Source organism: Pectinophora gossypiella, chromosome 12, assembly GCF_024362695.1.
Source record: "Pectinophora gossypiella chromosome 12, ilPecGoss1.1, whole genome shotgun sequence".
Taxonomy (NCBI): domain Eukaryota; kingdom Metazoa; phylum Arthropoda; class Insecta; order Lepidoptera; family Gelechiidae; genus Pectinophora; species Pectinophora gossypiella.
This window is the reverse complement of record NC_065415.1, coordinates 4,423,782-4,450,466: the sequence shown is the minus strand read 5'-3', so window position 1 is coordinate 4,450,466 and position 26,685 is coordinate 4,423,782. Positions and strand designations below refer to the sequence as shown.

At 38.3% G+C, this 26,685-nt stretch overlaps 2 protein-coding genes and 1 long non-coding RNA gene across 4 annotated transcripts in view; 1 reads left to right on the top strand and 2 right to left on the bottom strand.

The window, feature by feature from the left end:
• Nucleotides 1–17,709, top strand: part of LOC126371438 (mucin-2) — a 105,783-nt gene extending 88,074 nt beyond the window's left edge. For both annotated transcript variants that reach the window (XM_050016726.1, XM_050016727.1), the window contains 3 exons: nt 10,652–10,749; nt 11,456–14,831; nt 16,613–17,709. In XM_050016726.1, coding sequence (XP_049872683.1) covers nt 10,685–10,749; nt 11,456–14,831; nt 16,613–17,443 — 4,272 coding nt within the window. In that variant the 5' untranslated portion in view covers nt 10,652–10,684 and the 3' untranslated portion in view covers nt 17,444–17,709. The remainder of the gene's footprint in view (nt 1–10,651; nt 10,750–11,455; nt 14,832–16,612) is intronic.
• Nucleotides 17,710–17,714: 5 nt separating this feature from the next.
• LOC126371543 (uncharacterized) lies at nt 17,715–22,371 on the bottom strand. The gene is made up of 4 exons (XM_050016869.1): nt 22,272–22,371; nt 19,866–19,997; nt 18,250–18,495; nt 17,715–17,873 (listed from the first exon to the last, which is right to left on the bottom strand). The coding sequence occupies exons 1-4, from the start codon at nt 22,335–22,337 to the stop codon at nt 17,787–17,789; spliced, it is 531 nt and encodes a 176-aa protein (XP_049872826.1). The 5' UTR covers nt 22,338–22,371; the 3' UTR covers nt 17,715–17,786.
• A 255-nt stretch (nt 22,372–22,626) lies between these two features.
• On the bottom strand, nt 22,627–25,957 carry LOC126371561 (uncharacterized). Its single transcript, XR_007567055.1, has 4 exons — nt 25,766–25,957; nt 25,309–25,434; nt 24,558–24,797; nt 22,627–23,840 (listed from the first exon to the last, which is right to left on the bottom strand). It is a non-coding gene; the product is annotated as an uncharacterized LOC126371561 (long non-coding RNA).
• Between the last annotated feature and the right edge of the window lie 728 nt (nt 25,958–26,685).

Genomic DNA, 26,685 nt, shown 5'->3' with positions numbered 1-26,685 from the left:
GATTGTTTGGGATTGACAAAAAGAGACAATATGCCAAGTCCAATATAATTTCTTACATACTTTAATGCGAATATAATATAAATGATAACTCGTAGCCCCGTAGCACCAACATCTTTAACAAAGTTTCCAATATCCGACTCCGGAGCGGAGGGAAGATTAAATTAACTTTCAGCTGCGAGTGTCTATAACCGCTACGTTCTTCATCTCGGACATTGCTCGGCAAATAAATCCCAAGTATTTGTTGTGAAGCAGTTTGTCGAAGGAATAAGGACGATATTGTATACGTAGACGTAATAAAGAGAGATAAACTTATTAAATTTACTTCTCTGTAAAGTGAATTGAATCTCAGAAGCGTTTATTTGGTACAACCATAGTGGCGCAACCTATAAGACACCAGTGCCCTGTTTATAAAAACTTACAAGCCCTATATATACCTATTACAAGACATTTTCTTGTAAAAAAATTCATTATAACAGTAATGTGTTTATACATTGTTTTAAGTTAACGCGGTCATTATCATAATTAAAACACATAACGGATTCTTACCGCGTTTAAATCAGGGATACGAGACTCCCGACATTTCGACACATTGTCATCCCGTGGTCTCATATCCCTGATTTAAACGCGGTAAGAACTCGTTATTATGTGTTTTAATTAAGAATGTGTTTATCAAAACTACACATGTAAATTAAAAATATTATATATTTCACAAGTATATTTTACTATATTTTTTGATAAACGTAATTTACACGTATCTGTGAGTAACTTGTAGCTTGTGAACGTGTAGACTTGTAAGTTTTGATAAACACGGCACAGGTGTCAACTGCATGTGTTTTGTTAGTGGCGCGAGTGTGGTGGCGCGACCATGGTATCTTATTGAGATATGGCCCTTAAAAGGCAACATCTTGTATACTCGGTACTAAACTTCTAAGAAGAACGGGTTAGTAGCTGTCTATTTGTTGAAAACACAAATCCCTTTGGCGGTTCCATCGGCGTACTATACATCAGTAAAATGTGTTTGTAACTCTGCAAAAGCGCACTGACCTCACTTAATACCTAAATAGGTGTTGCAGGGTTTATTTTAAGCTGGTACAGTCGCCTTTTGTCTGCCTGGGTCGCCAGGAATACTCTGCGGTGGCAACTTGTTGGCTGAATAGACGCGTTGCATAATTTAACACCTGAAGTACGTTTATATAAACCGTACATTATAAACATACCTGTAATGTGTATTGAAGTAGATTGAGGCGAGTCATCAGTAGTACTCAAAAGACAATATTATGCTCCTCGTGGTATTGGCATCCCTGTTTTCCTAAAAACGGACCTGTCAAATTTTTAGCTTAAGTAAGCGGACCCTGTGAAAAAACGGGATAATATTTTCCTAAAACAGATCACATTGAATTGCATTACTTCGTTTCGTGTATTTTGTAACGACCTATGTAAAATAATACACATATTAACGTGACGTAGAAAAGAAAATGCCTTATGCGCAGCCAAATCGCCGCAATTTGCCTACAGATATTTCCCACGTGTTCAATCCGTTCATGTTAGCAGTTGCACGACGTTATCACGCTATGCTATGCACGAAAATTGCATCAAAAACAATATGACAACATAGAATTGAAAAACTGTCGGAATTGCACCAATGTCGTCGACACGAACGAATAGATGTAGAATAGATAGAACAGTAGGTATAAAATTTTCACAGCCACTGTTTTCCGACGGGCTAGTTTTTCTGCATTTCAGAATGGGAATGTCGAAAGTTTTTATTGTACCACCATAAACTGTTTTTTTTATAGCACTGTATGCAGGAAAATATTTTGTGTGAAAATAAGTTCCGTTCGCTTTTCTCGCTGAAGTTTGTGACCAGTCTAATTCAGTTAACTAATACATGATTTTGTTTTAAAGAAGCACATAACAGAGTGTAAGGTTTCTGTTAAATGAGGAGATTAGACCCTTCGTCACCTTTGAATTGAACATCCTTCCTTCTTTATCTCTAGTTAGTTGTGAGATGAATGACCGACCTCATCATACTGTTGAGCCATCAAAGGTCCCTGTCATGGCTCATGTAATGACTTATACTTGTTTAAGTAAATAGTAGCCGGAACCGACAGCTGTTTTGTCCAACTACTGAAAAAAAACCTTACTGACTGCTGACTGCTGATAAATGTCATTCCTTAGCGTTTCCTTTCGTATAGCTTCCATTTCAAAAGAAAAGTAAATAAAAAAGGTCGATTGTTATAAATAAATTCCCGATATAATATTTCAAACTACATATTTTATTAGACATTACAAAGCTCCAGTGTAAAGTTATTGGCATAACGAGTTTATCTCTCGTTCCTTGTGGAAATTCTCACAGACTTCCAATTGGGGTCGACTAATGAAGTTTTATCTCGAACAAAATTACAGCTTCTTATGAACTTTATAGGAAGTTTGTATGAAAAACGATAATGAACAGTTTGAAGGAAGTTGGTTACAGTTTTTCCTTCAAAGATAGTATCTTTAGGAATGAAATGGTAGCTGTAACATTAATTTGTCAAGATCACATGCTAGAGGAAAGCCAGCCCTTGATAGTGTAATGTAATGTAGATTTGCCGCAGATGGCATTAACTACTTTGCCGGACAAATGGGGAGCTCTCACCCGGTACAACGTTTAAGACAACAGGCCTGAGGGTGCCCAGTTGGGCGCGAACCTCGGCTCAGGGCGTCGTCTGAGAGCAAAAATATTTAAAAAAATAATCGACCCTAGGGGGTCGATAGCGATAAGCGCTGAATGAGGGAAATTTGTCTCAAGCGTACATGTTCAAAGACGCAGTACTTAATAACCCTATCATTCCTATAGAACGGTACCTTTCCGTACCGCACCAATTCGCATCAGGTAACGTCGTCACCCCCCCCCCCCCCCCCCCTGGGTCTTACTTTAGTCCTAAATGGCCGTAAGCCGGTAAGCCCGCTCCTACGCTTTAAGCGGCACACGAGAATAAGGTTTTTGTATAGAGTGTCCGGTATGTGATAATACCCAACATTATGAAATGCCCGCGATGCATAATGATTAGTGACAATTGAAAACATTATTGTTTCTTTGCTTCTAATCGTACATAGATAGGTACTATTAAATAGAACGACCAATTCAGCACATTTATTGATTATATTTTAATAAGATAATTTATTTATTTATTTCAAATTGGGAAACAAACAGCTTAAATAACAATCTATGAAATGCAAATAGTTTGTATATTGGCCAATGAAGTCTCCACTTATAACTAATACATGCATCACTGAGAAGTAGACAGAAGTAATAAATTAATAATTAACAATAACGAAGTAAGTAATACTAAAAATAACAATTTACAATCGTCTGAATGCGCGGTAAGAATTAGATCTGTCAAAGTACCTAAGCTAGTGTTGTGACGTTCATTAGTATAATGATGTATCAGTTGATATTCGGTCGATTGATTCTTTTCCATACAATAGTACGTACACGGACGGAAAATTCCACTTGATATCAACTCAGAATCATGACCTGAATCTTCCTTCAAAGTTATCGTTACGATGTCACTAATCATGTACGTATATACAGGGTATTAGTGACATCGTAACGAATACTGACAGGAATGATACAGGTCATTATTCTGAGTTAATATCAGGTGGAATTTTCCGTTGCAAAATTTATGATTTTTTGTTTAGTTACTTGCTATACTTTTGTCAGGGGAAATTCCACTTGATATTAACTCAGAATAATGAGCTGAATTATTCCTCTCAGTATTCGTTACGATGTCACTAACACCCCATCCAAGTACATACAGGTAGCCATACAAGTAGGTATGAGTGTTAGTGACACCGTAACGAATAGTGAGGGGGATGATTCAGACCATGATTCTGAGTTGATATCAAGTGGAATTTCCTGTCGGAAAATGTATGTTTTCTTTTTGTGTTTTTTTTTTATTGTTTTCATTTCCATACTTTTGCGAGAATCATTGGCTGAATCATCACTCAAAGTTTTCGTTACGACGTTACTAGCACCCTGTATATGTTTCTATCTATTGGTCTGGAAACATAGACAGGGGCTAACGAGCACTATTTATGGAGCAGGCTGATGAATATTTAAAGGGCAGGCGCAATGATACCTCTAGTTGGGTCAGGCTATGATTTAGGTCAATAGGTCTCACAGAATTTTTATTTTAACAGCTGATTACTTTGTAAAATCAGCACAAATCTAAAGCCTGAACTCCTCGATCTTACATAACAGCATTACTCCTGTATTTGGTGTAGGCAGAAGTGCATACTATACACAGGCACAAATCCTGAGCCAGAATCAGAATAATGTTTGTTTCCGTACTTTGCGTATTACATAAATCATGGAAACATGTGGTATCAAGTGTGGTAGAGTTTGCCGCTCTAGGATTGGCTTGCACAGCCATGAAAGAAAGTGCATTTAGCATGTTATTGAGAAACCTAGAGAGTCAATATATTATTTTATTATATAACTTTACGTAAAATATATATATATATATATATTACCTATTCTTATTTTTTGTAAACTTGTTTATTACTGTTTTTTATTATTGTTTCTATTAAATTAATACCTAATGTTAATAAATAAGATAAAAAAGAAAAATATATAAATATTATTTATTTGTATACTATGATGGTGTACAAGTACAAGTTTGTAAGTTACATAGTTTCACATCACAGACCCTTTCGGGCACAACAAAATAGAAGTTTAAAAAACAGAAGGAAGCTTTTCAAATAGTAGCATCAGTATCATTAAGATATTCACTAGTGCTGTAAACATTTATTAATTAGAAGTTCTTTTATTTTTTAATAAAGATTTTGTCACTTTTTTCTTCTTTTAATATGTTAGGCAGGGTGTTATGTTATTTCTATGAGTATTTACAAACAAAACAAACCTCCAATCATGTTGTCTGTGTAATTTATACTACTGTAATATTAAATACTGATTACATTTGAGCGTCGTAGTATCGAGATAATAGATTATCAAATATTCATAGATCTAAAAGTACTGATGTGTAGATTAATGTATGAATTAGTCATTCCCTTCCCTGCGACTTGCTATATGCGTAGTTATATCTTTGGAGTTTCTGCAAACCAACCTAAATAGAACATTATAATGAATAAAACTTTCCTATCAATTATCTGATACAATGGAGACTTTGTCGAAATCACTGACTGTCCTTTGTTTGTTAAGGACTTTACAGGCTTGAATCACCTGATTGTCTGGAAAAATAAAATGATTCCGCGCTTCTGAGCTGGATATTAACCGTAAAAACACCTCCACCAACCCGCAGTGGAGCAACGTAGTGGAATATGCTTCATAACCCCTCCGGTTGATAGAGAGGCCTGTGCCCAGCAGTGGGACGTATATAGGCTATTTATGTTATGTATCTGATACGAAACATATACAAAATACTACACTACCTACACTAACACTACTGCTCTTTACACTAATACTACACTACGCCTTTTTATCTACTGATAAATGTATCATTAGATGATTTTTGCAGTCTGACTTGCATCCCAGGGGCTTGATAGGACTTATCAGAGGTTCGAATCGCGCCCGAATCGATATGTTTTCGTGCTATGCATAATTCAGGGTCCACCGGGTGAGAGCCTTCAGCGCTCCCTATTTGTCCGGCCAAGTTGTTAATGCCATCTGCAATAAGTCACGTCAAAAAATAAAATCAGGGTCCTATGGCGTTCAATAGTATCTCTGACACCGGGGTGATGAGCTCGGTCATTGACCTCACAACCTACACAAGAAGAATACCTACTTAAAATAGGAATAACTGTTATGTAGGCGATCGCGGTAACCAAGTACACCGCTTAGAGTGAACGAAAATAATTACCCAAAGCTTCTATTCCGTTTTAATCTAATATAGGATTACGTTTTCAAGCTCGGCTTCTTACATAATGTATGAAGCTCCATAGCATATTTAGGCATGAAACAATAAATATTTCAACCAGATAGCTAGGGCTTCGGATAGTCTCCTCGTTTGAATATAAATCTCGCCACAGAACTTAGATGTAAAATGTATTCTATTCCAAAGATACACTTTTAGGCGAGATTTGAAGATAAGACGATTCGCCGAATTGTGATATACGTGGCTTCTTAGATGATGTTCAGAGTGCAAAGAGAATGAAGACGAAAGAATAGAAATAAAATAAATATTCAGATAATATTATGTGTTGGCGTCAGATCTGGCCAAGATCTGGCAACCCCGCCTGGGTTTGTTGATTATATGGCGCATAGCAACGGGGGTGTAAAGTAAGGTTTTTTTTTATATTACCTACATTATATCTCCTGGCTCTAAACTACCTCCCTGACAATTTTCAGCTAAATCGGTTCAGCCGTTCTTGAGTTATAAGTGGAGTAACTAACACGACTTTCTTTTATATAATTATATAGATAGCTAGAGACCCATTGCCTGGCTGACTGACTCACTCATTGATAGAGTTGTTCTCCCAGAAGGAGCGTCGGGGGGCAAAAATGATGTATGGGGGGTGTGATTGGGAATTTTGTATTCTTTTCCATAAATATTGAGTTGGTCATCTTTGATTTCGCTCGCTAACACTTATGGTTACATGTTGAACCTGATGTTTACTATTTGAAAAGCTTCCTTCTCTTTTTTAAATTTGTATTTTCTTGTGCCCGAAAGGGTCTGTGATGTGAAACTCATTATGTATCGTACAAACTCGTACACCATCATAGTATGCAAATAAAGAATATTGAATATTGAACCTCGTAAGGTATTTCCGGACAATATAATTAAATAATAATTAAAAGAGAAGGTGCAGGTCGTGTCGTATCGGGAGGTGAAGGTTTTGGCGGGAAGAAGAGAGGAATGGCGATTACTCCACTGAAAAGAGCGCAGCTCTTAAATAGAGAGAGAGAGAGAGGTAATTAAATAATGGGGTTTGGACTTAAAAGAACGTTTAGTCTCGAACGCATACTATGAGCACAAGCCTTCCTCCGTTCCCGTTATAATGCTCTGATTCAGTGTTAATTAAAATAAGAAAGGATTGCTTTTTTACCCGACTGCGGCGAAGCAAAAAAGAGGGTTATGTGTTTGACCGCTATGTATGTATTTATGTATATGCAAGTCTGTTCCAGCCTAACTTCTAAACCACCTATCAGAATTTAACAAATGAGTTATCAATAGAAGTGGTTATAGGCTATGTAATGTCATTCTTAATTGAATGTGGCACTCTCTAGAAGGTTTAAACTGAGGACGAAAAGTAATTTATTTTTCGAAAGATATTTTATTGGGTCTCAAGTCAAAAGGCTATATTTCCACATTTCAAATATGTATATATTACTAGCATTTACTTGCGAATTTTCTTGTATTTAAATTGATAACATAACTCAGACATATTCTGGATAAGATTTATCTTCAAATCTTGCATAAAACACGCATTGGTAGGACGTTATCTTAATAAAAAAGACTCTAAAACAATAAAAATAAAAGTTTAAAAACTAAAACCCGTCTACGAAAAATCACGCTCTAAAAGGTGTCATCATCTCCTTGGCATTTTCCCGTTTTCACAGGGTCCGCTTACCTAACCTGGAGATTTGACAGGTCCGGTTTTTTACTGAAGCGACTGCCTGTGTGACCTTCCAACCCGCAAAGGGAAAACCAGCCCAATACAGGTTAGGTCACATACCTCCGAAAATGCATTTCTCGGGAATGTGGGTTTCCTCACGATGTTTTCCTTCACCGCTGAGCACGTGATAATCATTTATGATCCAAATATGAATTCGGAAACTTTGACAATCATTATTTAGACTCTGCCGGGTTCGAACCTGCGACCTCGAAGTGAGAGGCATAAGCGTTCTACCAACTGGACTACCACGGCTCACGCTCTAAAAGATGTCAAACAAGAAAATAAGTATATTTCTCTGAAATTATTCGAGTTTTCATCTCAAGCTCCTCCGTGCTTCGGAAGGCACGTTAAGCCGTTGGTCCCGGCTGCATTAGTAGTCGTTAATAACCATCAATCCGCACTGGGTCCGCGTGATGGTTTAAGGCCCGATCTCCCTATCCATCCGCAGCAGCCCCCGTCCCGGGCGCGTCCGTGCCCCAGCAGTGGGGACGTTAATGGGCTGATGATGATAGTAGATAACTTTTGATTATCTCGATTTTCTTTCGGTATTTTAACGACACTCCAAAATCAAATAAGTAGTCAGAATACCTAAGCAAACAAAGCGTCATACTAGTACCAGAGCACTCTGCCAATTCGCAAAATGACAATTTTGAGTGATGTTTAGGAAACAGTGGTCTATTTTGTTTGCGTCATAGTTGAAATACCTATAATAATCAAATTGTACGTTGCGACCCAGTTCGCCGTTACATCACCGTGTCAATGTCAATCATCTCATGTAACTGTCCCACGGTAACGGTAGCGATTGTTGGTGACCGTCCGACCGTAACGGTGGAATGGTAAAATGGTAAGATGGTGGTAGGTTGCCATTTCTTTCTTTGTTTTAGCTGTTATAGCGGTTAGTTTGCAACTGTTTGCAACTTTTTTGCGACACGACGGGTTATTGTGTTTTTTTTTTACAATATTCGTAAATTGAATGATGTGGATATATTATTCGAATGACTTACACGAATCAAAATTAATTATTCAACGTAATTATCATAGATAAACTTGTTCAAAGTCATAATTTTGTATTATAAAGATCATAAATAAAGTGACAAGGCTATGTAGAATACAGAAAAAGGATAAATGCAGCGAGTCCAAAGTAAAATGTACATTTAGATTCTACTATCGGAAATCATTATAAGTCTAATAAAAATAACTCAATAACAATATGATTGTCAACCATAAAATATTATTTAATAGGTACTTACGTAAAATTAAATTGCATCAAGCAATGTCTGAAAAAGTATCTCAACTGTTATAAGTTACCAGAACAACTTCTCATAATCGAGAATTACAGTTAATCTTCGCAGGAATTTATTAAAATATCCTTACATAACTAAGGTCATAATAATTACCATAAATCACCAAAGTTTAATGACCCTAAACGAGTCGTGTAACGACAAAAGAAACTTGATCCGTGACTGCTTGAATCTTAGTGGGATTAGTTAGAGATGGTAAGATAAGGAGGGGTCTGAGTAGTGTGGTCGTTTAAGGCATCAGGTGTCCTACATTTTTGTCGGTTAACGCCACTAACTGCTTGTCAAAACACAACGGAACTCGGTGCACTGGAGGTCAGTGAAATGTGACTGTCTCTGTAGGGGTCCAGTTAGCACGTGACTGTTGGATTAAGAAAGTACAGTTGTTCGAGCTGTGGTCATGTTGATTCTAAAGATTAGGTTACCTACAAACACAAACAAACAAATACACTTTATTGCACCAAAATAAAAATACATAATTACAAAAAGACTCTTAACTAAGTAAATGGCAAATGGCGGCCTTATCGCTTAAAGCAATTTCTTCCAGACAACCATAAGGTAACCACTGCTACTGTACTACTGTAATTATGAAAGAAAAATTACGAACAATTACTAACCTTTTGCCTTGTTATCTAACCATTAAGAACAGTATAAAGGTACACAGTCGGTCGTTATAAATAAGACAACTAAAGACGTCTTCAAATTGGTGGCGCTGCTGTCGAGCCAATGAGGGACTTTCCAGGCTATGTTCCCCAAAAACAATACAGATGGCGTTGTACAGATTTAACGTGACAATTAGGTACCTATTTCCTCATTGCTTGGATACGTCATATTCTCCCTACCGGGCGCTTAGCGGCTTGCTTTTTCCACTGAAATGGCTCAATGCCGCACTTTCTTTGAATACACATAAGATGACGCCCATTTCCCATTGGGGTAGGCACGGACTTAACCCTATTTAATACGATACCGACACACCACTTCTTCCACTCTCGTCCAAATCTTCATCATCAGCCGTACGACGCCCACTGCTGGGCATAGGCCTCCCCCAAGGATCTCCACGACGATCGGTCCCGCGCTGCCCGCTTCACCAGATCGTCGGTCCACCTTGTAGCGGGCCTACCCACTGAGCGTCGTCCGACACGTGGTCGCCATTCCAGAACCCTTCCGCCCCAGCGGCCATCGGTTCTCCTCGCTATGTGTCCTGCCCACTGCCACTTCAGCTTTGCAATTCTCCGAGCTATGTCGGTGACTTTAGTTCTCCTGCGGATCTCCTCATTTCTGATTCGATCCGATCCTCCTCACGAGACCCATAGTAAGCGGCCACGTCTCACTGCCGTAGGTCATCACTAGCAACACGCACTGGTCCAAATCTTCATGTTGATGTAATGATTAGAAAATATGCGAAAACTTTCTTTGAGACACAAGTGACTTATTAGCCTTAGTTTGGGAACGTCAAATGTTTGTACCTACCTTACTTAACCTATTTTACTTAATTCTTAGTTTTTATGATTATGAAAGGGTAAATAACTTAGCCACTATTAGTTGGAGACTTGTAATTAGCATGTAGTTATTGTCTGGTTATAATTTTTCTAAAATAATACCTACAACAATAAAACAACAACAACACAACAACAACAACGACAACGACAATAGTCTAGACCGTTAGTCTTTCTCAAAATAAATAAATAAATAATAAATATTAGTTCTATTATTAAAATATGTATATTTCTCAGTTTCAGGAGTTGGAGAGTGTATGGGAGCTCAAGATGAGAGCGTTATTGTGTCTGCTGCTCGCCTCCGGATGCGTGGTGGCTGATGAAAGCGAAAATAGGTAAATACTGCTTTTCTTCTTTGTATTAACTTTATGAGTCGCTGTGGTCCTGCGGTCTTGCTTCTCAATCGGGGAGGGGTCGAACTCCGGTACCGGACTTGCGCGAATATAATAAATAATAATAAACGTTTATTGCATGAATTCAGGTTAGGGACATTGCAGATTACAGTGCATAAAAATAGTAGGTATCACCAAATTCTACTTTTTCAAGCATACACAATGAAAGAATGGAATGACGAATGAGTTATTAATGTTTCAACAACACTGTTGACTCGAATATACACGGCGATACGGCTCACCAACTATCATGTCGGTCTAACAGAAAGCTGAGTGACGTGTGGGTACACATTATTATTTCACCTTGCGATGGATGTACCTCTGACTACCCCAATTGGTATATAGTCGAGAGCGTATGTTATGTTATTAGCTTTGTGTAAACGAATATAATATATAAAACACATTCAGCTGCTTATGTTCCCCAGCAAACTGTAAAAGTCTACAGAGGGATTGTATTCTTTACAACATGATTGACGATGGGCGATGGGCTGATCAATATCCTAGGACTTCGTATTCAACGTAATGTCTTCTGAATAGTTCGGATGCCTTGTGGCTCTACCCACCCAAAAGGGATACCTTGCATCAGTTCATCTATGTGTGGAACAGTATGATTGACTTTAAATTCAACTTTGCCTTCTTAAAATTCCAGGCGTTCCAAGCTGCCCTACATCGCTGATGCAGTGGGGAACACCCTACCTCCGCCCTCTAACGGACCAGCCACCGTCGGGAGCCCCGTCAACCTCCTTACGCCAGATCGCTACGAATTCTACACCTTCGACGAATCTGGTGAACTTGTCAAACGACTGATGACGTTAGAAGAAATACAAGCCATAGTCGCCGCAGGTGAAGAAACCGAAGGACTTGTAACATTCGCTAATGAAAACCAACCTACAATAGCGTTTAACTTCAGCCAACCACCATACACAAAAGTTCATAGCGTAGTAACAAACGTACAGAATGTTCTCAAAGCTCAAATGGAAGCTCACAAAAACAAACCACAAACCCAACCCACCCTTGACACACCTGATGTTTCAGACTCTTGGAGCTTGATTTTACCTTCAATATTCGGCAACACTGGTGTTGACATTGTTCCTGATAAATCTTCTGGTACATTCACAACTCCTGAAACAGAAACTATTGAATTGGATCATCCAATAGAGGATAATTCTCTCAGTAAAGAAGGCAGTAATCAAATTCTAAGTAGTCCTACTACGAGTGCTGATGAAAATATAAAAGAACACCCAGTAACTGAAAAATTGACTTCCGCTACTGAAGCACCTAAAATTACTACAAGTTCTACAACAACAACACGTAAACCCACGACGACTATAACAACGACTACAACTGCTAAACCTTTGTCTACAACTACAAAATCTACAACTACAGCAAAACCCACTACAACAGCCAAACCGACTACTGCGGCTAAGCTGACCACTACTACAGTAAAACCTTCGAGCACTACTAATAAACCCACTACAGTTAAACTACGTACTACTGTCACTACAACCACAAGTCGTCCAAGAACCACGTCGACTACTAGCAAACCTCGCCAATCAACTACTACAACAATTAAGCCAACAACTAAGATTGTTAGAACAACCGCAGTACCAACAACAGCCAAACCAATCTTAACTACAAAGAAATATTCCACTACACTTAAAGATAATGAAGTTAACTTCACAAGAATTCAAATTCAAACCGTATCCAATACTGCACCTTCGTCCGAAAAACCTACCGTTCAGTATGAAAAAATAAGCACTTTTATTCCTATTTCCACAGCGGCTTATGTGACAGAAAGGCCAACGCAAAAAACAGTCCAAACCACTAAACGGCCCAGTTTAAGTACTACCAAGAAATCCGTGCCGAGTACTACGAAAATTCCTTCAACGACTACTGCTGTACCTCAGCCTCCAATCACGACTTATAAACCATCTATCAGTACTGCAGCGTACGTATCTTCAACAACTAATGATGATAGCGAAAAATTCAATGTCACTACAGTCACAACACAATCAGTATCTCCATCAACAACAGTATCATCTGAATTTGTGTCCATTGGGCAAGTTTCTCCGTCGACTGAAAAAAAACCTACAGTGACTGAAACAAATACAAACAACATCAGACAAAATGAACCAGAAATACCACTATTTGACGTAGCTCAAAGTATAAGCCAGATAGCTTCTGACCTTGGTGGAAATTACAGACCATTACCTACATCCAGTGATTTACTTGATACTACTAAAGTAAATGATATGAATTTAGAAAGTAAAGAAAATATGGAGATAGATATACCTGTAGAAGGTGATAAGGTAACTGACATTAAAAATGTGGAATCAGAAGATAAGATTGTTGATAATTTTGTTAAAATATCAACTTCGGAACCTCAAAGGCAAAATGAAAATAAAGTTGTTACAAAGATCACCAATCCAAAAGTGGAAACAAAAACAACGACTTTAGCGACTACTATAAAAGCAGAAACTAAAACTACAACTACCAAACCAACTACAACTACTATTGATCCAGTCTTGTCAGAATCAATGGACGATTTATTATCCCAAGTTGTTAATCAGGCACCTCAATCTATTATTAACTCTGGAAAGAAACCCAATAATCATAATAAAACTCTGAACATGGAAACAACAACAATCACTTTAAAAGATGATAAACCTGCTAAGTTAGAGACCACCTCTGTATCTTCACTTACGACTAATAAAGAAAAGTTCAAAGATTCTAATGATATTACAAGCATTGACATGACAACTCCAGAAAAAAATGAAAATAAACCGATACAAGAAAATAAAGTAGATGAAAAAATTAAAATAAACAACAATTTGGCTCAAAAAGTTAAAATTGATAATAGTAATGCTCTAAACAAGGTAGAAAATAAACAAAATTTGGTAAAAATATCTCAGTCAAATACAAAAATAGAAGACAAAGAATTGAATCCCCAAACAACTACTTCAAAGATAGAGGAGGTGAACAAAATTAAAGAAAACATACAAGTGACTACCAAAGAGATGACAGCGACCACAGAAAGTATGACACCTGCAAATGTATATAAGAAAGACCAACCAAAGCCTACAACTACAACTGAAATTCCTTCTAAAGTAGAAACTTCCAAAACACCAATAAGTTCTACGAAAAAACCTGAAATTGTGTCTTCTAGCACAAATAAAATATTGCCAACAGAAGACAACAGATTAGCTCCCAAAAAAGACCACGAAAAGCTATCAGAATTGTCACCTACACCACCATCTCTACCGAAAGTAGAAGAATTTAAGAAGAAAATACAAAAAGTTAATATTGACGATAAAGAATTGGCTAACGAACGCAATAATTCTTGGAAGCTTATTTCGACCGTAGCGCCTCCAAAAGCAAACGAAATACCTAAGGATAAACACAAAGCTGACAGCCAAGAAAGTCTTGATGATAAAGATATCGTCTTAGATTTCTCAAAGGAGAATCAAGGATTAGAAGTTACTACAAAAGATATAGGAGAAGATATAGCCCAATTTACTGAACTGTGTAACGAACTGGCTTTTAGGTACTGGCAAACAATGACTGAAAATATTGAAAAAAGAAGAAGTTTCGTTCTATCACCTTACTCAGTAACTTCTATGCTAGCCATGATGTTTATGGGTGCTCGAGGAGCCACATCTGGAGAAATGAATGAAATTCTTAAACTAGATGATATGGTAACATTCAACCCCCACTTCACATTGAAAAATATTTCGGATTCTATTGAAACATCTTCGGGGTCGGGTGTAGCAGTCTCTGCATTCGTAAGAGAACTGTTCAGTGACAAGAGCAAAGGAAAAGTTCTTACTTTCTACAAAGAAAGAGCTCAACATTTCTATAATGGTCACGTTGAAGAAATAAACTTTAAACTAATTAGCGATATCATAAGGCGGAGAACAAACTTACTAGTAAAGCGATACACATGGGGGAGGATTGTAGAATATATGAAAGCTAATACTATCACAATGACTCCTCCTCTTGCGGCCTTCTCAGCTAACATTTTTCAGGTGAGTAGTTATAAAAAATAATGCAACTTTTATTTATTTGGGATATCTTCTATTATAATACACTTCTCATCAAAAAAATCGAAACACTTCCGTTTTCATTGTTTCTGTCCGAATTTAACACAAAAAAGAATTCATACGATGAAAAAAAAATACATAAATGTAGCTGGCAGTTTGGCCATTACAGTAATAAGCGAAAATTCTAAATTCAAAATTAGAATTTCATTTGTTTATCTTATAAACGAAATGAATCACTGTTTTGAGACAAATGTGTGTTTAGGGTTGGAGTACATTTAGCGTTTAAAAACTAAAAATTGGCGCCTATCCTTAAACTTTTTGTTTTTTATTTCAATACTGTGGCTTTGGGACGTCTGAAAAAAGGTTTTTTTTCTAAAACGTATGGATACTTCGCCCACAGAAGCCGCCCAAGTTGTGGCATTGCTGGATTCTGGCCTTAGTCAGCGTGTTGTGGCTGCAAGACTGCATCTAAGCCTGTCATCTGTTCATAGAGTCTATAAACGTTATCGGGAGACTGGTTTGTTCACGCGCCGTTCAGGATCTGGCAGGAATCGGGTCACTTCTGAGCGAGATGATCGATTTATTGTAACAACTTCTTTAAGAAATCGACGCCTTAACGCTTTTCAACTGCAGCAGCGGCTTCGTGTTGTACGAAGGGTGGCTGTAAGTGACTCTACAATTAGAAGAAGGTTTAAGAATCGTGGACTGGTACCGCATAAGCCAGCAAATGGGCCGAAATTAACTGCAGACCATCGAAGAGCGCGCCTTAACTTTGCACGTGAGCACCTAAATTGGTCATACCTACAGAACCGCCACCATAGCTGACCTTTTCTTCAATGCAGCATTGTGCATAGCGTTCTCCGTCTCTTCTGTAGACCTTGTTCCTTCCGTCGTTACCATACAGCATAATTTTACACTCATCAGAAAAGAGAACTTTGCTCCACTGTAGGTATGACCAATTTAGGTGCTCACGTGCAAAGTTAAGGCGCGCTCTTCGATGGTCTGCAGTTAATTTCGGCCCATTTGCTGGCTTATGCGGTACCAGTCCACGATTCTTAAACCTTCTTCTAATTGTAGAGTCACTTACAGCCACCCTTCGTACAACACGAAGCCGCTGCTGCAGTTGAAAAGCGTTAAGGCGTCGATTTCTTAAAGAAGTTGTTACAATAAATCGATCATCTCGCTCAGAAGTGACCCGATTCCTGCCAGATCCTGAACGGCGCGTGAACAAACCAGTCTCCCGATAACGTTTATAGACTCTATGAACAGATGACAGGCTTAGATGCAGTCTTGCAGCCACAACACGCTGACTAAGGCCAGAATCCAGCAATGCCACAACTTGGGCGGCTTCTGTGGGCGAAGTATCCATACGTTTTAGAAAAAAAAAAAAAAAACCTTTTTTCAGACGTCCCAAAGTCACAGTATTGAAATAAAAAACAAAAAGTTTAAGGATAAGCGCCAATTTTTAGTTTTTAAACGCTAAATATACTCCAACCCTAAACACACATTTGTCTCAAAACAGTGATTCATTTCGTTTATAAGATAAACAAATGAAATTCTAATTTTGAATTTAGAATTTTCGCTTATTACTGTAATGGCCAAACTGCCAGCTATACATTTATGTATTTTTTTTCATCGTATGAATTCTTTTTTGTGTTAAATTCGGACAGAAACAATGAAAACGGAAGTGTTTCGATTTTTTTGATGAGAAGTGTATTTATTACCATTTCTTTCTTCTTATTTAATAATATTTTTTACCATTTCAGACCGACTGCTCGGGTTCTTCAGTTGAAGGCAGAGATGGAGAAATGTACTTCGTCGTTTCTCCGAACGTCCGCCAAAGGCGCTTGGTACCCGTGCCGGCAGTGGTCTACAGAAATGGATTCCTGGCTGGATACGATCCAGTTCTCGACGCCACAGCTGCTGCATTAGGAAGTACTAACTCTGTCATCAGCACGTTATTCCTTATGCCCGGTCAACAAGGAAATATTGTTCACACTGAAGATTTGGAAGCTCTAGAAAAGAGACTGCTTGATGCCAATCCAACTACACCTGCATGGAACAGACTTTTGCGAACTTTGCTTCCACGTATCGGATTGGAACTTCAAATTCCAAGATTCTCCCATAAGTCTATCTTCAACGTTTCTAGAACTTTAAAGAAAATGGGTCTGAAGGAATTGTTTGACCCCGATCACGCGGACTTGGGTGGCTTAAACGGACCTTCCAAAGATCTTTACCTGTCTGACATGATTCAATCAACGACTTTCGTTACTTGCGGGGAAGGTATTATAGGGGAACAGCATCATATAGAGGAATATCCCGAGACTTTGTCTGGCCCGCAGAGACGTAGAACTTCTCGATGGGCAAGTGGGTGGGACGAGCCGAGAGATTACCAGCGAGCTTTCCACGATCCACATGACGTTGGAGATGCTATGCACTTGCCGCTACATCTTCGACCGAGACAAGCGCGACTTCCTGCGAGAAATGCTCAACCGGCCAGGTTAAAGTTTGATCGGCCATTCCTGTACTTTGTGAGACACAATCCCTCCGGCATGATACTCTACGTTGGCCGATACAACCCGCGGCTTCTGCCTTGAAGGCGTCAGATAAGACTGTTAGTTTAGTTTAATTATATTCCTAAAAGGAAAGTGATAAGGATATACTGACGCGTGTGATATATGAATGTTGTTGATCAATGAGCATTTACGTGACAGTATTATTTGTAAGTGTATCGAAGTGCGGATTGTTCGTCAAAGGGTCTGCGTAGCATTATCTTAATTCATATCAAGTGTGAATAGATCAAAATCGATTTATTATAATGATGATGAACGTTTGCATAATACGAGGGTAGTGTACTTTTGAATCATTATGTGGTTTCAACATTAGAATAAATTCACTCATTAGAGTAAACATAAAATTTATTGTTTCATTGCCCTTATTTTAATAAAAGAATTCTCTGCATTCGTCATAGAACTCTTTCTGCTTCTGGCATATTTTCGTTTTAACCATAATGGCTGGTGGACAGTCCTGGAAAAAAGTACCAGTAAAATTAGCAATGATTGTAAAGTTATCTGTCAAATATGAATAAATATCTATAAGATTCATCCACCGGTGTTTCATCGGCATAATTGTTTGTCAGTAAGTATGTCTATAAGTCAGTCCTACTTTATTGAGCTGCATTTTGAATGAGACAGACAGACAGATAGACTATGAACAGGACCAGTCTCGAAGTGGACCCTTATTCTTATGAAATCTTTAACGTGAAATAATTGTCTTGTGTAATCTTTTGTAAGTACTAGATAGATAATTATTTTAGGCACTTAGGTATTTTTTTAATCAATAAATATGAAATCTATAGGAACAAGCATTTTGGGTAGATTGTTAAACAAGAGTAAAAACTTACTAGTTTTAGATAGTTCCTTAGGCATTGTATGTATTGTTTGAACATGCATATTTGTAAAGGCATCAGTGGCGCTAAACCTTCTTTGCACACAATTTTTGCTTTGAAAATAGCTCGTTTAAACTCAGGGTTCAGTTCCAGCCATCTGTCTAAATGATCGTACATCCTGTATTCATCTACGGTTTCATCTTGCAAATTTTCGGCTGTATAAATGCGGTATCTCATCAAAATACAGGTCCATTGTTCGCACTGAAAAGATAAAAGGACGTACGAGTAAAAACCAGCTTCTATTTGAAATAAAAAAGTAATAAAGGTACCAAAACTATTTTATTGCTAGAATTATTTATCCCACCAAAACATACACATAGACGTAGTCATCTGTGGTACCGGCTTGATTCTCAATCGGGGAGCTCCGACGGTTTGAACCCCAATACCGGACTTGAACCAATGAGTTATTAACACTTTCAAGGACAGAACGTCTAATGACGTTTCGATTCTAAGGTGTCATACTATACAATTATCTATGAACCATCAATGACCCATGGTCTCTGCCCGTGAAAGGGTTAATTTGGCTCGACCATTATAAACGGCGATACGGCTCACCACACCACCTATCACATTGGTATAACAGAAAGCTGAGTGACGTGTGGGTACACATTATTATTTCACCTTGCGATGGATGTACCTCTGACTACCCCAATTGGTATATAGTCGAGTGCGTATCTTATATGTTGTTAGCTTTGTGTAAACAAATATAATACATAAAACACATTCAGCTGCTTATGATCCCCAGCAAATTGTAAAAGCCTACAGAGGGATCGTATTCTTTACAACATGATTGAAGATGGGCGATGGGCTGATCTCATGGATGGGCGATGAGGATAGTTCCTAAGTGAGGACTTCGTTTCTAACGTAATGTCTTCTGAATAGTTCTAACTAAGATGTGGCTCTACCCACCCAAAAGGGATTATCTTGCCATCATCTTGCCATGTATGTACCTCTGACTGCCCCAATTGAGACATAATCCAGAGCTATTGTGTCTTGACAAATTCTCTTTGAGACATCACTTATAAAATTGTAAAGCAATACCAAGTTCAATATAATTTTCCGTACTCCAAACTGAGCTGTATTCCAAAACTATCACTTTGAATCTACCAAGGAGTTATATTATACTACAGTAGGACGGAGTGAGATGGTGGCTGAGTTCGGTTAGGGACCCAGAACTACGGGGTATAACGTAGAACTCTTGCCCAGGGATACGGCTGAAAACCTCCACGCTTGTAGAGGCGGAGATGGGAGCCATACGGCAATGCAGGACGAAAGAGGCAAGTCACACCTGGAACCTGACAGAGAGCAGCAGTAATTCAGAGGTGGCGGACAGGAGTCCTAGTATGGCTTTCAAATAGACTACTCTGGGCGCCATCCCACTCGCGTCAGACAGAGTACTGCGGGGCAGAAGATACGAGGGAAGCCACTGCTCTATTTCTCCCTAAAAAGTTGCATGGAGAATGCTCTTAGCGTAGGTTAGGAGTATGGTTCTTAAATTAGTGATGAGTTATATTATACGAGTAACGTAATTTCCTGTAACACGGAAACATAAAAATACAAAATGTCCTCACAGTGAGCCCGATTCGCGCCAGACCAGTGATGTTTGTTCCCGGTATATTTTTTTCTACCACACCAGCGTGCACGCCGCAAACCAATGCTATTTCTTTGGCAAAGAATGGAGGGATGGGACAGCAAAATGCCATCTGAAACATATTTGACAAAAAATATATAGAAGTGAAAACAAACACAATACAAAAATAATAATTCAAATTAAAAATATTTATTTCGGAAACTAGTCCTTATTATGTTAGTAACAGAAAACTTAACATAGTGTTAGTAACAGATTCGAAAGACGACAACATAAAAATAAGCTGCATGAAACCGGCCCGAGTCACCGATGCTGCGGGCAGCTATGTGACTGCATGCAATCGCACCCAGCGGTTCAGCAGCGGCGAGTCGTACCGGTCCACCAATGCGCTCATGATGGTGCTGGGGCTGACACGCGCACGGCGCAACAGAGACACACGGCGCTTACGCATGATCGCGTGGAAGTCGTCTACACGCGCCTTGCAGAACATACTGGAGGCGCTACAGCGTCGCGGCTGCCCCAGCAGCGCCCTGAACGCATTGTTGTATGGCACTCTCAGGTCACTGTATATTTTTTCGTAAAGCACGTTTACAAAGATGTACAAAAGCGTATTTTTTACTTGTATAACATAATGCATAATGAGTGTAAAGGTATAGGTATGGTGCAAGTGACACCGTCCCGAAAACTTAGATGATGATTCAGACGATTCAACTCATGAACAAGTTAATATATTATATTTTTTTAGTTATTTGCAGTTACATACTTTTGCGACGGAAAATTCCATTTGAACTTAGAACGATGAGCTGAATCATCCTCCTCATTATTCTGTACGGTGTCACTAACACCCACCCAGTGTGTGTATTTGCGCTTGCGCTATGCAATGGTGTTTATGACACAGGACAAAAATATAGAAAATATAAATAGTATAAATTCGTTCTTTTATTTAAATAAAATAGGCTCGCGTCTGAACACAATCTCACCTGTTGGTAAGTGTCGATGTGGTCTGGGGTGAATCACGCTTGCTTAGATAATGCCTATTCATTCTAGCCTTGAAGACTCCCTGATTATAACGAGTTGGAAAAACAGACGACGCCAGAAAGCTTACTTATTAAACCGTCCAAGTAGGTAATGCGTTACGCGGCAAAGTTGCGTCAATAAAAAAAAATACTATTTTTGTTATATTGACAGTCTCTCGGATAGGACTAGAACCCGCAGTTCCTTCTCGTCACTCTGGAACCCAAAATTCCCATGGAGAGGATGAGGAGCATTCAAAAAGAGCCCCCGTGGTGTAATGAGGCTACGTTCGGACTTTCCAGGGTACGTTCACCAAAAACAATGGAGCTGGCGTTGATACGCTTTAACCCTTTCACGGACAGAGATCATGGATAATTGATGGTTCATAATTTATGTAATATGACACCTTGGAATCGGAACGTCATGAGATGTTCTGTCCTTGAAAGTGTTAACGTGACAATTTCCTATTTTCTCATTACTCGGGTACATAATCATTCAAAAGTACAATGCAAGAGCAGAAGCGTATATAAAAATAATTAGTGCTTGATATTGGGATCACATTATGTATAAAAATGATGTTGCTACCTATAGTGACCACGCTGCTTCCGAGTGTTACAATATATAAATACTTAACTTGAAAATAAAATAAAGTGAAAAGAAGAACAAAGTTTAAAATTAACTTAAAAAATTTCCTAATTGAGAAAAGTTTTTACACACTGCAAGAGTTTTTCTTACATGACAAATAGACAGTAAGTGATGTAGATTTTATTGATATTAATAGTTTTTAAGATTTTCATAGTTATTTTTAGATTAAGTTTGTTTAATGTTAAGTACTTGTTATTATTATTATTTTTGTATTTCTGGCCTAATGTACATTTCTTGATATTTTTGTTTGTTTTTGCTATACCCTCCCGGGTCCATATGTGATACTATAATATTTCTAACAACTGTTTACCATATGGTGTGCAATAAATACTTTGACTTTGACTTTGACAAAAAGTGAAATATAAACAAAAATTTGCATGCATTATTAACTATTTCAAACAGCAGGCTTTGTTTGTGTGTGTGTGTATGTGTGTGTGTGTGTGTGTGTGTGTTATATATGTGTGGCAGCATACATCATCATTATCATCACCGGAGCGTCCGTATGCTGCCACATATGTATGATTAGGGGGTTAAGTAACTTTTGTCAAGAGTGTTTCAACATCCTGCCTGATGCGTTAGACCTTTGAGCCACTCAACCATCACTGGTTTACAATTATAAAATGTCATGGAGTAACCTATATTGCTTCTCTTTATTTTGATCAGAATAATAAATCGAAGTTGTAATTGTACCTTGGTATAATAAACAGGGTCAAAGGGGAGTGTTACTTACCTGTAAATCCAATGTCCCGTAACAATGTGCAGGCTTCACTTTTCGACCTTGTACTACTTCTTGCATTTTTACAAATTCCTAGAATAATAATTTATTCTAACAACTGATAAAAATGCAATTATTAATAATTAATTTATTTTATTTTTACAGTATAATATAATAAAATAGCTTCATCATGGTACACAAGGTCACGCTGCTGGGCACACAGATAACCGGAGGGAATATGGCACATATTCCGCCACATTGCTGCGTTTCGGGTTCGTAAATATGTTAGTTATATATTATTTTATTTATTCAGAAGAAGAAGTAGAAAAGCGAAGAAAAAAAAAGTTTAAATCGTACTTACAAAAACAGATATTACAATACTAGCAATATATAAACTTTTTGATGATAATACTTTCATATTGGTCACAATGGAAACTAATCCACTGAGTAACCGTGTGTTGAGCTACGTAATACAACTGGTCATTGTAATTATGACTACAATCAGGCAGAATATTGTATAATATGAGCCAAAGACCATTGTTTGGAAACTGTACGAAACTCTACTCTTATTTCATCAAACTGCAACTCTAGTAACTGAACTAATAAAGCTACTATGATACTAAGAAGTAGACTGGTAGGTAAATACGTATATTATTTCTTATTAACGGCCTCCGTGGTCCAATGGTTGAGCGTTGGGCTCACGATCCGGAGGTCCCGGGTTCGAATTTCGGTGGGGACATTTCACAAAAATCACTTTGTTATCCCTAATTTGGTTAGAACATTACAGGCTGATCACCTGTTTGTCAAAAAAGTGAGATGATCCGTGCTGCGGAGGGCACGTTAAGCCGTTGGTCCCGGTTTCTACTTACTGATGTAAGTAAGTAGTCGTTACATGAGCCATGTCAGGGGCCTTTGGCGGCTCAATAGTAGCCTTGACACCAGGGTTGATGAGGTTGGTAATTCACCTCACAACCCACACGATTGAAGAATTTCTTATTACAATGTAGTTACTTACATGGGCTCACATATATTCAGTGTTTATTGCTATCGGCCCACTAGGGTCGATTAATCAAATATAATCCTATCCGACGACGCCCTAACCCGAGGTTCGTGCCCAACGGGACATCCACAGGACTCTTGTCTTAAATTTTTATACCGGATGAAAACTCTTAGCGCTCCCCATTTGTCCAGCTAAGTAGTTAAATACCATTGGCGGCAAATCTACAATAAGCCGCGTCAAAATACAAGGGCTCTTGTGTCCTATAATTCGATGCAATTAAATAATGGATTATTTGATTTGATTTTAATTAAATATGTAGGTATTACACAATTGGAATTATAAAAATTAAGTATTTAAAAAGTTATAAACAACGTAGAGTTGGGTATTACTGTTTATGTTATATTTATTAACAATATATGCGACATGCGTATAATATAATAACTTTTAAAAAAATGTTTTAAGAAAATACTTAAATATTAATTTGACAAAAAATCAAGGTTTTTTTTCTGTTGGAACATTGGACACGATATCTTAAATTCTTTAAGCTTTGCGCAGTTTGAAGTTTTTTTCCAAACTGGACATTCCTGAAAAAGAAGAACTGCGTCATGTCACGATTCTCATTTAGATATAAAGTGTTGGTGGTGGTAGTGATAGTGGTTGTGGTGGCAGTGGTGGTAGTGGTGGTGACGGTACTGGTGGTGGTGATAGCGATAGTGGTGGTAGCGGTGCTAGTATCAGTGGTATTACTATTTTTATTTTTTTTTATGTGATTTAAGTGCAATAAAGAGTTTTTGTATTGTATTGTATTGTAGTCATGGTTGCGGTAGCGGTGGTAGTGATGGTGGTGGTGGTGTAGGTAGCGGTAGTGTTGGTGGTGGTGATGGTTATGGTAGTGGTGGCAGTGATGGTAGTTGTGGTAGTGCTGATAGTGGTGATAGTGGTGATAGTGGTGATAGTGGTGGTGGTGGTGGCAGTAGGCTCATTATGACACAAATTCTTATATAAGTAGTATGGTGCGATTGCATTGGTTTTTATTGATCCTACCTAGAAAGAAAAAATCGAAGAAGACGACAAAAGAAAATCTGTAGAATGGTGGTAGGTATTTCTGTTTGTGTATGGGCACTTAGTTCATCTTCCGATGGATGTGGTATCTGACTAGCCCAATTGCCGATATGGGAAATTGTAATGTTATCATGTTTTCTACAAAGATTTATGATGAGTTGTATAATAGTACCTACTACGATCCTGATCACATTACGGGTGATGATGGTGGTGTGATAGGTACCTTTGGCAATACTTACAGAATAAATAACTGAAGCGTAACACAAAACCAGTCTGTCAAGTAAACAGTTATCTTCAGACTGATTGTCAAGTCTTGACTCCCGATCCACACAGTATTCTTTAACCACTTCTACTGCAGACTTGAAGGCTGGATGTTCAAGGACCCACTTGTCGATGAAGTTAAAAAATTGAGACGCATTCAAAGTATCGTTTTCATATAGAAGTTTGTGTCCAGATAACACGCAATTCTTTTGAGTGCACTGAAATGTAAAATAGTTTATTTGTTTAATCACACACATCACTAATTTAAGAGCCACGTTCTTGTCGGTATACGAGTAGCATTCTCCATGCTACATTTTAGGGAAAAATAGGGCAGTGGTTTTCCTCTTCATCGAAAATCGTTTCGCCGTACCTGTGTATCATCTTTACGGTTCGTCATATTATAACGGACAATATTATGCTTTAGCCCTTAACCAATTGAACAATATGCCTGAAAAGATAACGTCGGCTTATAGTTAAATCTACTGTTTCTCTCAAATCAAATTCACATTCAACATTTCAACAGCCGATTTCTTTCAATTGATTCCATTCCGGATAAAAATTGAGACGACAGTTTTTTACTTGGCTTTAAAGTAGAATGTCTATTCGGAGATTTAGTTAACAGAAACCACATCCGAATGTGATGTTTCAATAAGGCGCTTACGTGGTTTTCACTATATGTATCTTTTCAGACATATTGTTTTAACTGGTTAAAGTACATTTCAAACTCACATTAATAAGCCCGTCAAAATCTGTGGAAATGTTTGACTGTGGCACATCCGTTGTCCAAACACCGCAATTCAAGAAGATTTCTTCAGTAAAAAGCAGGGGCGCTATGCAGCATTCTGTACTTTTCACCTACAACAGGAAGTATTACAGAAAAGAAAGAAAAACGATTTATGATGGACGCCACAATACACACATTTTATATCCAAATTTGTTATTCTATTATTCTTACTAGCACTACTAGCGTAGGTACTCCATCCCACTGCAGGCCAACGGCTTCTTTCCTTTCCTTCCACACCTCTCCATCTTGAACTCTTTCTTTCCAAGATGTCAAGTATGCATTCAATTTTTCACCCCATATTTTTCGCGAAAAAAATTTTAGCGCAATTAGAGGGACAATGGAAAGCGCCAAGCCACACTACTCCTACCATGATGCTTACAACAAATCCAAGGCTATTTTTACCGGAGGTTTTTCGCGGCAAGAAATTTGTGTCTGTTCATCAATGTAAGGATATTCCAGTTCAAAAGACTCAGGCGATTCTGAAGTGCTTTCGGTTCTTACCTGGAATTAAAGCAAAATAATACATATACTCGTATCGGAAGAGCCACATAGTGTATAAAACTCTTCGCACAGAGCATACAATCGAACGTCTCGAACAGTAAAAAATATTCTCTGTCTTCTTCTAGGTAATATGTGTGACACTAGCGCCGCAGCCGCTTGACTTATTTCGTGGCGAGGACTATTTTTTAACCAGATAATAAGTTAGGTATGATTGACAGCCTCCGTGGTCTAGTGGTTAGAGCGTTAGGCTCACGATCTGGAGGTCCGGGTTCAATTTCCGATGGGGACATTGTCGAAATCACTTTGTGAGACTGTCCTTTGTTTGGTAAGGACTTTTCAGGCTTGAATTACCTGATTGTCCGAAAAAGTAAGATGATTCCGTGCTTCGGAGGGCACGTTAAGCCGTTGGTCCCGGCTATTGGCCGTACAAACACCTCTACCAACCCGCAGTGGAGCAGCGTGGTGGAATATGCTCCATACCCCCTCTGGTTGATTGAGGGGAGGCCTGTGCCCAGCAGTGGGACGTATATAGGCTGTTTAAAAAAAGGTATGATTGGCACATGTTGATATCAGTTGGCAGAGATCGGTAAAAGGAGAAAAAACATCCTGTGTTAAGTAGGTAGTCTTCTATTATTCTTATTGTGTGGGCTATCAAGCCTCGTGTCAGGGTTCTTATTGAGCTGCCAAAGGCCCCTGACATGGCTCATGTAACGACTACTAACTTACACCAATAAGTAGTAACCGGGATCAACGGCTTGACAATCTTCCGAAGCACGAATCATCTTACTTTCGGACAATCAGGTGATCAGCCTGTAATGTCC